This window comes from Thermobia domestica, chromosome 3 (assembly GCF_964235325.1).
Source record: "Thermobia domestica chromosome 3, izTheDome1.hap1.1, whole genome shotgun sequence".
In the NCBI taxonomy this organism is placed as follows: domain Eukaryota; kingdom Metazoa; phylum Arthropoda; class Insecta; order Zygentoma; family Lepismatidae; genus Thermobia; species Thermobia domestica.
In genome coordinates, this window is record NC_137456.1 from 222,240,702 (window position 1) to 222,254,475 (window position 13,774).

The 13,774-nt window shown below is 35.6% G+C and overlaps 1 protein-coding gene across 1 annotated transcript in view; it reads left to right on the forward strand.

Annotated features, from left to right (window-relative positions):
* The first annotated feature begins 268 nt into the window (after positions 1–268).
* The window catches only part of LOC145680971 (uncharacterized), a 76,297-nt gene continuing 62,791 nt past the window's right edge, over positions 269–13,774 (forward strand). Inside the window, exon 1 of the mRNA XM_081752189.1 lies at positions 269–989. Coding sequence (XP_081608315.1) covers positions 398–989 — 592 coding nt within the window. The 5' untranslated portion in view covers positions 269–397. The remainder of the gene's footprint in view (positions 990–13,774) is intronic.

Below are 13,774 nucleotides of genomic sequence, written 5' to 3' on the forward strand. Positions count from 1 at the left end.
GATATATATATATATATATATATATATATATATATATATATATATATATATATAGTCTATTCCATGTAAATGAATATATTTCGATGGGAACGAGAGAGTGTCTTAAAAGTGGGACTCAGATTCATCCGGCATCTTTCATGATCACCCTTCATTTCCATCAAGTTTTACAGTTAAATTACTACGTTACAAAACAATAATGACATTAATTACTGATGTAGGTAATTGGAACCTAGATCTGCACTTGAAGATATAAAAAGTTATCACGAGAAAAAAGACGAGAGTATAATTTTTGAATGTGGGTCAAACACAAACTAAGTGTAACTCCAGCTAACTTACATATGTAATACAATGAGACAAAGATTGCCTGAGTCGAATATGAAAATTTTTAATAGTAATCATGGAAAATCCTAAAGTTGAACCTTGCAGTGAAGAATGTAAAACTCCTTCATGTTTGGGAAGGTTGCTAACGTACAATGTTGTACCGGATGTTATTAATGAAGTGCCCGTAGACGTTTTGCAGGTTAAATATGGTGATCTGTGCGTTGACTTCGGGAACGAGTTAACCCCAACTCAAGTAAAGTGTCCTCCTTGTGTATGTTGGCCAGCAGAAAGTGATAGTTTATATACACTATGCATGACAGATCCAGACGCTCCAAGTCGTGACAATCCCATCTATAGAGAATGGCACCATTGGCTTGTAGTAAATATTCCTGGAACTGATATTTCAAAAGGATACACACTGTCGGAGTATTTAGGCGCTGGACCTCCAGAAGGGACCGGATTCCACCGTTATGTGTTCGTGGCTTTTAAGCAACCAGACTATTTAGTTTGTACAGAATCTAGGCTTACTAACAGATCCCCTGACAATCGAGAATGTTTTTCCATCAGGAAATTTGCCAAGAAGTATAACCTAGGAGAGCCGGTGGCTGCCAACTTTTTCCTCGCTCAATGGGATGAGTATGTGCCTGTATTTTATAAGAAACTAAATGGTAAGTGAATATTTCATCATGGTGTTTTCAAGTTTTAAAAAATAAGTTATAATATTTTGTTGTTAAATTCATTAATTTTTGTGAATTATAGTTTCATCTCTACGGATTCGAATAAATCCAAGAAAATCACATTAACAATGTTATCAAATAATATTTAAAAAATATTATTAGGCATTTTAATGAGTAGCTCTACCTAGTTAGATTTGTTTATATTCTGTATACGGTAATGACTTTGGGCTATGTTTAGTTGAAGGGATTCAAAAGTACGTAAAATATAGATTTACAGGAGAAATAAGTTAAAATAACGGAATTGTAATTGATTTCTGTGTCATTTAATAAATCGTACTACATGTTGTGGAAGTGAGAAATCCAAAATGCTATAGAGACTATACGTACTTACCGCACATAAGGAAATATGACTACAAATATGCAAGTAGTTAGCCCCTAACCTAATCTAAACTAACCTAATATTAACAGAAATAAGCGAAATTTTATCATTTATTCAAAAATAAGGCTGGACTTCTTTAACTAAACACAGACCGTGACTTGTATTTAACTATACTTTCATCATCATCATCATCATAGGTATTCTGGCATTATTGGCAAGTCACTTACCGCAACTGAGAAGCTTCCATGCTCTACGGTCTTCCGCAAACCTCTTCATCTTCACGTACGATTTTTGTTCTGATATCGTCCATTAATCGTAATCTCCTTCGCTCCCTCACTCTCTTTCCTGCCACCATACCGTCTAAATCGTCCCTCATAATACGTTCCTTCTTGCACAATGTTCCAATCTGTTTCTCTTACCTCTTCTTAATAATATCTTATTGTTCTATCATCCCCCTCCATTTTTAAGACCCTGTTACTCGCTTTCGACTCGATTCAGCTAATTCTCTCCATTCTTCTCCACACCCACATTTCGAAAGCTTCCAGTCGTTTTTCATAACTGTTGCGTAATGTCCGTGTTTCTGACTCATACCGTACAGTACTCCACACTAACAAGGGACATCACCCAATTGTCCGGCTCCGATTTCAATGAAATTTTTGTTGCTGATAGAGGACATGTATTCTTTAGTTGTGATGACAGAAATTTTTGCCATGGTGCATGTTTTCTATTTTTTAATAATTTTTAAGTGTTGTGATGTGGTTAATAGAGATTACTGCAGAAGTCCCTTACTACCCTTTGTAAACGGAGTGTTAATGAAAGAACAGCCATACAGATACGTATAGGGCCTAGAGGGAAGTCGTATGGTACGTATGACCTTGACGGCAGCCATCTTAAAATCCGCCATTTTGAATTAAGGTTAAGTTTTTTAAATGGGAATAGGGTAATACGATACATAATTTCGGGCTAGAATTTAATCAGGGAGACAATGGTGAAGTTAGTTTTAAGATGCACCCATTTGGTGAAAAGTTACAGGCATATTAATTGTTTATACTTACTATGTGCGTAAGTCCCTTACCTCCGCTTCTAACCCGCATATTAATGATAATAAGTGGATAAAGATTTCGGTAATACATATTATGCCTAGAAAGAAGTGACACAATAAGGGTATCATTGACGGCAGCCATATGAAGTTTTGAAAACTGAAAACCATAGCATGTGGCACCAAATTTTAATTGTAAATTTTCTCCAAAAACCAATGGTATGCTTATTTTTGTTCTATAGTTAACCAGTATAAATTTATGACTTTTCTAATGTGCACGAAACGTCCATTATTCGATCTTTCAAGTTGGAAACACTCCTAATTTTCACCGCATGTTTTAAGATTCCAACTGGCAGTTTGCAATTGTTTCCATGGCTCATGTTTTCTAAATTTATTACATTCTTTTAAAGAGTTGTGGTTTGTCAGTTCATGAATAGTGTTTGGATAAGCATCCAGCAATCTTTCTGAATTTTGAAGACTTGCCATGTAATTATTAATTTCCTAGGCAGTGTAATTATTATTTTAACCCAGAGTACATGAGGAACCTATGGACCTATGTGATGTAAAGAAATACAAATGAAATTATAAGAAATTGGTGTAACACGAACTCAAAATTATCATGAAATGTAGCATATATGTTGCGCAAACGACTTTACAACGTTAAAGGAACAGCAGCAATGATAGGAAATATCAAAGAGGCATAATATGACTGTTCCCAACACGCTGTTTGTACCATGAACAAAATATGAAAACAGGTAACTTGTTTATAAAGAGGTGTAACTTAATCGAGTTCCCGATCAATACTGATTATAAATATTACAAACATGAACCATCGACAACAATCGCTAGAAAACGAATGACTTTTTTGTCTGACTAGCTAAAATATTGCCATAGAAAATAAATAAATAAATAAATATACAATAAACAAATAAATATAAAACAAAACAAAAGACCATTGATTTACAACAATCATATTTTGTCTTCTTTTTTGAAGTGAATTTTCAACTTATTTCTCGTCTCATCTACTATCCATTACAAGCTACGTCTCCGGTATTACCTGAATGCAAAGTTGAAGTTCTTTCGTTCTGCGATGATTCATGTCAGTAAACGAGTTTTTGAAGGGCAGGTATAGGAAATAAATAATTACATTGCCTATGAAATTAATAATTACATGGCAAGTCTTCAAAATTCAGAAAGATTGCTGGATGCTTATCCAAACACTATTCATGAACTGACAAATCACAACTCTTTAAAAGAATGTAATAAATTTAGAAAACATGAGCCATGGAAACAATTGCAAAGTGCCAGTTGGAATCCTAAAACATGCGGTGAAAATTAGGAGTGTTGCCAGTTTGAAAGATCGAATAATGGACGTTTCGTGCACATTAGAAGAGTTATAAATTTATACTGGTTAACTATGGAACAAAAATAAGCATACCATTGGCTTTTGGGGAAAATTTTCTATTAAAATTTGATGCCACACGCTATGGTTTTCAGTTTTCAAAACTTCACTTTAATTCAAAATGGCGGATTTCAAGATGGCTGCCGTCAATGATACCCTTATCGTATCACTTCTTTCTAGGCATAATATGTATTACCGAAACCTTTATCCACTTATTATCATTAATACGCGGGTTAGAAGCGGAGGTAAGAGACTTACGCACATAGTAAGTATAAAGAATTAATATGCCTGTAACTTTTCACCAAATGGGTGCATCTTAAAACTAACTTCACCATTGTCTCCCTGATTAAATTCTAACCCGAAATTATGTATCACATTACCCTATTCCCATTTAAAAAACTTAACCTTAATTCAAAATGGCGGATTTCAAGATGACTGCCGTCAAGGTCATACGTACCATACGACTTCCCTCTAGGCCCTATACGTATCTACATGGTTGTTCTTTCATTAACACTCCGTTTACAAAGGGTAGTAAGGGACTTCTGCAGTAATCTCTATTAACCGCATCACAACATTTAAAAATTATTAAAAAATAGAAAACATGCACCATGGCAAAAATTTCTGTCATCACAACTAATGAATACATGTCCTCTATCAGCAACAAAAATTTCATTGAAATCGGAGCCGGACAATTGGGTGATGTCCCTTGTAAGCATTTTTTGTGTTTTTCTCAATTAAAGGACGATATAAAAACAGAAAGATCATACGTGAAGACGAAGAGGTTAGCAGAAGACCATGGAGCATGGATGATTCTCAGCTGCTGCAAGTAATTACATCTGCCAATAAGGGTAGAATACCTATGATGATTATTATTCAAGGTTCCACATTATAATATTTTTTCCTCCTCAAGGCTTCTTTCGCCGTTTCAATCCTTGCTTTCATTTCACGTTCACTTCATATCATCACTAATAATACTACCCAGGTATCGAAAACTAATCACCCGTTATAGTATTTTCTCTCCTCCTACTTCTATATTTGACACAGACCGCTTTGTTCCAATCACCACCACTTATCTTCACATTTATTTTCATCCCATACTCTTCACAGACCTTCCTCAAGCTTTCTAATATCTTATTGATTTTCTCTTCAGATTCTGCAACCAGATATATATAGGCCTGGATCCAAGGGAGGCTATAGGGACTATAGACCTCCTTGAGGCTCAGGTATACACTGGATAAAAGGGTTTCAATCCTGCTTTACACTGGATAAAGCGGCAAACTATGGTTTAGCCCCTTCCTTGATCATATCCTGGATCCGCCATATATATATATAGTCTACTAATAAGGTTTATACTAATAATATATATAGTGCTATAGTCCTAAAATTTTTAGAGGGTATATACTGTTCTGTGATCATCTATAATTGTCATAAAAGACATAAAAGGTATTTTTCAATGAAAACGCATGTATTAATTCAATTAAAATATAAAGGATACATTACTATTTTATAGTCTAAAAGCATTTCATGCCATCTATCCCACCAATCATTCACATTACCATTCGATCCATTCCATGTTCTTCACTCCTCCGTCCCATGGCTCCGGGTTCATGCGTCTTAAAACCACAAATCAATTTATCATAAACAGGCCATAGTAAGGTTGGCATCTGAAAAGAGCAGTTCACATCTGAGGCTTATCTTTCTACTGTGCTCGATCCCAGGTTTCAATTGCCAGGTCATCGGCCCGGCACAACCCCCAACCTGGAGGACCAGGCTGACTGCAGTTCCGAAGAAGTGAGAGATGGAGGCGCCACATTCCGATGCCGGGTTACCATTGAAATCATGGCCCAATTAAATAAATAAATATAAACGAAACAAAAGTAGAAAGTACTATACGTTTTGAAGCAGAAGGTACACTCTAATGACTACGATTAAGCAGAGGGTATACGGCGTGTACCGCCGTGTACTCTCGACTACAGCTCTGAATATATACCGTGGAGCACATTCTTAAACTGAAGGTTGGATGCGAGTAACACTTCCAATCTGGGCAGATTTAAACTCTAAGTTGTAGGGATAATCTCAATGCCATAAGGAAAATATACATTTGTTATAATCGATTTTTTTACATTGTTTAACCTTAGTAAGTTAAAAGTCACTATCAACCTATTAAAGATAAGCATATGTAATATTTATATACACACTATATAATGATCTATAGGTATACGAATCATATAGAAAATATTATTGTTGCTTTGCTACAGGTTCCAAAATTGAAGTTTTATTATTTGTATAGTAATATAGTACAACTATTATATTAAATCTTTTAGAAGTACATAGAAGAAGAGCAAAATAAACATTACCAATACTTAAGAAGGAATCTCTGAGAAAATCTAGATACATCTTATATCACTGACTATTATTCTTTTTTCGTATTCAATAGTCTTTTCACATTACATTCCAGATTGGTTCATAAGTCACACTCAGTTATAACATATTTTGATCTGATGTTAACCACTTTATTGCAATTACGCAAAATGTAGTAGACATCCCCTTCTTTGTGTAAACACAGTAGAAACAATATTTTGTTGCACCCTCTAGAGAGGGAGTCTTGACACTTTCTTCTTCTTTGGAGGTACTTACTTTCCCACTTCCTGACAGCACCGTTGTCTTCTGTGCTTCTGTACTCTCCTTTTCTGAAAGAAGTCCTTGTATGGTCTCCTTAAGGCTACGTCTGATAGTAGGGATCATCAATCGATGTTTCTGCCATGATGCTGTCCATTGATCCTGCAGAGAACGCATTAAAATAAGTCTACTAAAAGTCTTTCTTCCGTCTCCATATTTCTTTGAAAAGTTGTGAACGTAAATAACATAGGAATTGATGTTATCTATGTTTACCATATTATAGGAAAAGCAGAGGGGCTAGCGCTTTGTTTTCCTGTTGCAATTCATCTTATGACACACCTAGTCAAAAGTGTCCACCGCTCCTTTTGTGTCATTATAGGAATTATTTCCGGTTTTCCTTATGCCTCCTGGATATCTGCATTTGAATGCATAGAAGAAACAATAGTTACGAGGTTTTCAGATTTCAAGAAGAAAGAAACTTCTGTAAGATTTTCATGGTGTAAGAACAAACTTGTTCCAACATACCGTTCCTAGAATTTCATGTTGGCGAATCTGCAGGTTCTTTTTTCTTATTTTTCTTTGTGGTTCCTATTACAGTGAAGTTTTCCCGCAAGAGTTCCCGCACTAATAGTACACTTACAAACCAATTATTCATTATGATAATACGATTGGATCCCTTGATGGTTGATATAAGCTTTTTCACGAAGTAATCAGGTACTGGGATTCCTGGAGGTGTTGTTCCCTTTCCCAGATAAGCATGTATTTCGATAAATTATTATTAAACTGTACTTATCAGACTTCGATGGCAAAAATATTCGGAAAACAAAGAGCCCTCTAAATTCAACTAGCTGTTCGTCTATTGTGACGTAAGCAGTTGCTTTCTAGTATTTCCGGCAGTTACACAAAAGCATTTCCCATATATCTTTTATTGGAGTACCCCTGCTTTGTTTTTCTTTGTTTCTTCTCTTCTTTCTCGGGAATCGGAATGAAGACTATTTATAAGAAATTTGACCCTCTAACATAGCTCTACCTAGGTAAATCTGTCACCACAGTAGGAATCATCAAACAAAAGTTCCGCCGAAAGGTGATTGTTTTGCAAAGCTGCTGCTAAAATCCGAATAGAGCGTATAATTCCTCAGAGGTGAAATCGGAAATATTTGGTTTGGTTTGAAGTTCTTTCTCTGTAAGGCTATACCTCCATTTGTGTGAAGAAGACTGCAGTATATAATATCCTGTGAAAAGAATAGATTGAAGCAATCCTGAGCAACACACCAACCGCAGTAGTAATAGGCCCAGGTCTAAAATGAAGTATATTCCTTCTTGGAATCTTCCCATCTAAATCTGTGATTGGATTTGTCTTCCAGGATAAACCATTTTTTCCAAGTACTTCAGTAACTCCACTAAACTTCACTTGCCTTTCTTCAATTGGAACTTCTTCACTTGCCTTCTTCCCTCTAAAATATTCTGCCCTTTCTGTCCGATCTTTTCCAGATTCTTCTCTTGAACGCGTGGTGAGACTTCTACGCTCGTTTTTACTACATTTGGCAACTTTCCACTTTTGGTTGGGTTTGAGGTTTCACATTCAACAATGCGAATAGCTGACAGAATTTTCTTCAGGGACACTTTCACAGGTGTAGTAATCTGGATATTTGTCATTAGAGTCAGGGATGAATTCAGGGGGTAGCCCGGGTCAATTTCACCCGCGAAGAAAATTCATACCCCCGGAAGATATTCTTAAAATTGCAATCTGAAAATGTGGAGATTAGTTAACCCTATTACCCGCTTATCTTTCCGTGCACGTGCAGAAGAAATCCAATTTTTCAATATAAATAGCTATAAATGACGCATTCTATATAAATATTATGCACTGTAACATGTAAAATAGAATGCCAAACAGTTAATAGAACCTGGGTTTCTTAACGCTATGAGCGAGTTTGGCAGAACATGGAACTGTCAACTATTGATGAAAGGTTTGTATTTTAGTGAGTACTGTACTCTCTCCCTATATTATACTTGTATGTTAGTACTTACCACTAGCACAGTTTGAGATAGGAGAGGAAACGAAAGATGGGAAATATCCATCGATCATTGTATATGATGTCTGAAGTCAGTACGATGTTTTTCCTTCCTTTAAAAAAACACAAAGACCTAAATCCCTTTATTTGGAGCGGAAGTAACAGAAGTAAGTGCAGGGAAGAAGCTGAGGCGAATATACTGGATTTAAAAAGAATCAGAAGTGTGAGAAATAATGGAAACTGTTTTGTTAAAATATTTCTATGTATGTTTCTTTCAGGAAAATTAAAATATTTGAGTTATTTTAAATCTTCTTTTACCAAACTTCTACATTAATAACAAACAGTAACTACTGTAAACAGGAAATAATAAGAAAAATAACTACTATAAACAACAATTAAAGTTTAGTATAAAAATACATTTTTTGTCAGTCTTTATGTATGGAATAATAATTTAATTATTTCAAATAAAATTAGACATTTTAAAAATTATTATCTTACATTGAATATTTATCCGCAATTAGTCCAAAATTAGATGTATATGTGGATGGATTTGTTAAATATGCTACTTTCTTGCAAATATATAGAAAACTGCCTCCCCCCAAAGAGTTTATGCCCCCCCTCCCGGGTGAAATTATCTGAATTCAACGCTGGTCAGAGTCATCCGCTTTTTCCGATCTAACATCAAATTCAACATTATCTTCCTCTATTTTTCAGTCTAAGTCCTCTAATATCTGTAAAATAGCTTCCTCGCTATTTATTGCACCACACTCGTCCATTTTTATGGTAATAATTACCGGTAAGTCTTTATGAATGACAATGGTCCATTGATAGTAAACATATGTTTTAAAAAAAGTGCAAGAAACCTAACGCTAAAGGTAAACACAAGCTAAACTTACGTGTAAGATTTTACGTTAAGAGCTAAACATACGCCAAATTTACTTATAAGCTTCTACACTTAAGATATGCGGGTTGTATCAGGAGTGACTTTGGTTTTCCTCATTTTCAACCAATTTGCACCGCGAGTATCAAATCATGGTCAAAATTTATGGGCGAGTTGAAGCTGCTTCTATGGTGGAAAATAGGTGGTATTCACTCAAACATAAAGCAAAAATATTTTAGTTCGAATATTTTCGACGCACTTTTCGCTAGAAATTTGAAGGGCGAAATAGGCCTACATTGGTAAGGCCCTTTAAACGTAGTATGTTCATATTTTGTTTCACTTTCGTAGCTTAAGTCATTTCCGTGGAGACGCTGTAGCTCAGTTGTAGAGCGTTCACCTCTGGTGCATGATGTTCCTGGTTCGATCCCAGCTCGCGCCAAGTGAGCTTTGTGGTGGACAAACACCGTGTGCGTGGATTTTCTCGGGATCTCCTGTTTCCTCCCACTTTCTCCATTCCACCATTTTATTCATTTATCATCATCACCGTCTCCTTTAGCCCACACGACATAAGCGTATGACGTAAGTCTTAAAGATTTCACTTCACTTTTTAAGTCGTTTTCGAGATATGAATACTTTCTGAGTTTCGAATTTTCAACAATAATTTCGAAATTCGAAGGAATTTGAAGTTGATTTGCTGACCAAAGTTATCTTTGGATATGAGGTACGTTTGGTATAAATACCACAGCAATCCGTGTAAGCGCACTTTTCACCACCTTATCTGGCTATACCCTTTACATCTTTTACAATTGCAATGCAGAGTGTGAAACATTCCGTTGAAGAGTGTAACAAGACAAGCGTGTCTTTGAAATAATACTAGTTTAGAAAAATGTGTACTTCATGGTGTACAATGTTTATGTAGATCAAGTGATACTTGGATCAACAGCCATCATGAATACACACTTGTATTGATAGCTAGTTTATTTGTAACAATATAAACATAAACTGTATAAACAATAACTGTCATGGATGTAGGCAGTTAACAGAAACAATGACCAACAAGTATTGCTTGTAAGAAAAGTAGAAGTTCATTTCAAGAGTACAAACAGTACAACCAAATGTATCAACATATAGAAGAGTTATTATTTCACATAGCATCATTTGTCTATCGCTAGAAAAATTATGCTCCTCGACAAAAAAATAAATACGGTAAATAAAAATAAAATAAATAAAAATAAAAAATAAAAATAAAAATAAAAATATAAATATAAAATTGTTTACATAAAATTTTCTGGTTGAACATAAGCTTTTAGTTGGATTTTCTTTCTTCATCTGCGTCGTATTTCTAGTTCCTAGAAGCTTTGGTTTTACAAAAAGCTTTATCAATAAAAATCTTTCAGTTTGAAAAATTTACAACACAAAAATTGTCAAATAAAAGGTTTGAAAGTAAAAATCTCCAAACAATTTGAAAACAAAGCTTTCAGTTTGTAAACCCAAACTTTGAAACAAAAATTTTCACACAGGATTCGAAAATTGGGAGATTGATATGCACATGCAATATTGTGTCTTCCCACACAAGAACATCAAACGACCAAAATGATCATGTTGGACAATGTTTCTGGGTGATGTGTATTCCTACCTGTCGCTAGATGAGTGCACGGTGAGTACTCAGATTGAATCTGCTCTCATTTGAGAAAAGAACGCGACCCCTCTCCTCCCTGTGGTCCAGTCTTAATGTTCTTGGCATCAAGTGCCTGGGGTGTCCAGGAGTCAACGGAATACAACGTAACGCCTGTCGGGCAAAGAGACCACCCAATGCAGTCGACATACCACTATGGAGTGTGAGATCGGATAGTACTCTTGTAGTACTCTTGGATATGTTTGCAATTGCATCCGCTGTTTGAAGTCGGTCTCTTCTTGCCCATATTACAATCTAGCAATAGTTGACCTCTCCTTCGCACACATTACCTGGGGTTCAGAAAGCTTCTAATGTACGCGAAACAATGCAGTGGGCAATACCATTCTCCTGGGCAACATTAATTACATTTTGTTCTTCTTCCAGTTTTCCGGTAATTCTCCTCCATATGAAGTTCCCCAAAATGTGTTCGGGCTGTGCATGCACCTTAACAGCTCTGTGACTAATACACACACTCAGGCGCCAACTTAAAGAAAATATTAGAGGGGGGGGGGCATACAATGAATAAATATCATAATCTTATTCAGCCATTTCTTATCAACTATTTGATGAAGCCCCCCACTCGCAGACTTTTTTCTTTTGCTTATTGATCTTGACTTGTCATATCAGTGCTACCAGAATGTTGGTTGAAGCTACAGTGCTATTCTAAACACCGTTTGGAAATGGCGTTTTCTATCGAATAAGAAGGCTGTTCGTAATGTTGAATGAAAGGCATGTCGAAGTTTACGACAAAAATTCTTGCTCCTCTTTGTTAATTATTCCTCGACTGGATTATATTCAGGGGCGAGGACCCCATCTTTAAATATTGGAGGGGCCAAAAGTGTCCTGCCTCCCCCCCCCCCCCCAAGTCGGCGCCTATGCACACACTGTCTCGTCTCTTTCATTCAACTGCTCTAATTTCATTCACCATTACCATCACGCTAAGCAACGTCTTCCTCCCTGTGCACGTCTGAGAAAGCCCTGGCAACATGCTGTCGGCTATCATTCATTTGCATCCACCAGGCAATATTATATATATACATATATATATATATATATATATATATATATATATATATATATATATATATATATATATATATATATAGGGTGTTTCAGAACAGCACCAACACGTTTGGGAGGTGATTCCTGACACCAAGATAAGGCAAAAAGTATAGGCCATCCTGGGTGCACAAATGTTCTTCCTTTTGAAGTTATAGGCAGCCGAAACATGAAAAAATGTACTTTAAAGGTCCATAGCTCCAAAACTGTGGGATCTACTGTAGTCGGGTCAAGATTTCACTTAGGAACTAGTATGTACCCTATCCAAATATCCAAGTTTCAGAATCCTAAGGTACTTCCACAACAATTTTTATAGAAGTAGTTGGAGAGTACTTCAAATTATATGCCCGTAGCCAAAGTCCCTCTATAAAAATTGCTTCGTGAGTACCTTAGGATTCTGAAACATGAATTTTTGGATAGTGCACATATTTGTTTCTAAGTGAAGTCTTAACCCGGCTATGGCAGCTCCCAAAGTTTTGGAGCTATGGACTTTTAAAAATCATTTTTTCATGCTTTCGGCAGCCTATAACTCCGAAAGGAAGCATTTGTGCACCTAGGATATATATCCTCCTTAAGTTTTACACACCAGTGTACATTTAAACATGGCATGTTTGTACTTTTACTACTTCTCATATATATTGCATTTTGAAGTGGAATGATTGCAATGTTTTTTTTTCTTTCTTTATCGGGGGATAATGTGCTCTGTAATCTGACTCCACTAAACTTCTTTTATATAAATCTCTTTTGATAGCACACTGTAATAAAAGCTCGCATGGACGGGTTAATACGTTTGTATGTTAAATTATTGCTCATTATTATATTGAATATGTATATTTTGGCTTTGACTATTACAAATATTACAATGTCGCACGGACGTCTTAACACTAGGTTCGTACCTCTCTAAATGACTTATTGGACTAACTTTTCACGCTCAGTGTATCCAACTACAATATAATACTACTAATTCAATTCTCTTTTTTTCTTTTTTATGCATACAAAATAATTCAACAGATCTTTACAAAATGTTTAACACTACACGATTCCTTACAATTAAAAATAATTATTCGGTATACCAAATTGTTGCTTAACTAAAACGTTACATAAAAAATAACATAGAGTTGGTAATTTAACTCTTTAAATTACCAATTGCTTTAATACGTATGTCTTAATGATTAATATGTTTTTTGACCACGGATTAATAGGTTTTGTGCTTCTTTTTACTGTTCAAAATTTTGAACTGTCTTTACACTTAGCAACACTGTAATACTCTCGCGGGTGAAGCCCGGATAGATCTGCACGTTCCATTGCCCACAATGTACCACTTGAATGTAATTCGTGCGAACGGCCGTACGATCGCCAGATACGGATAGGTGTGTAGGGAGACTAGTCATCCATTCCAAGAGGGTTACAATGTTTTTTGTAGTGTAACAATGAATGTCTACGTGGTTCTAAAGTCAGAAAACGTTATTACGCTCCCTGAACTCAGCATTATTATACTGCTTACAGCGAACTCACATGTGGGGCGATCGATAAGGTTTTGTCCTGCCATGTACTACTAGAAGTTTGAAATTAATATATGTTATTTGTCCTTTTCCACATAGTTATTGTGCAAAATAACACACTTCTTTAAGCTGTCTTTCAAATTTCATAGCATTCTTTGAGAAAATTTCAGTTGGGTTAAAAAAAAAAAAAAAACATTACTCAACAG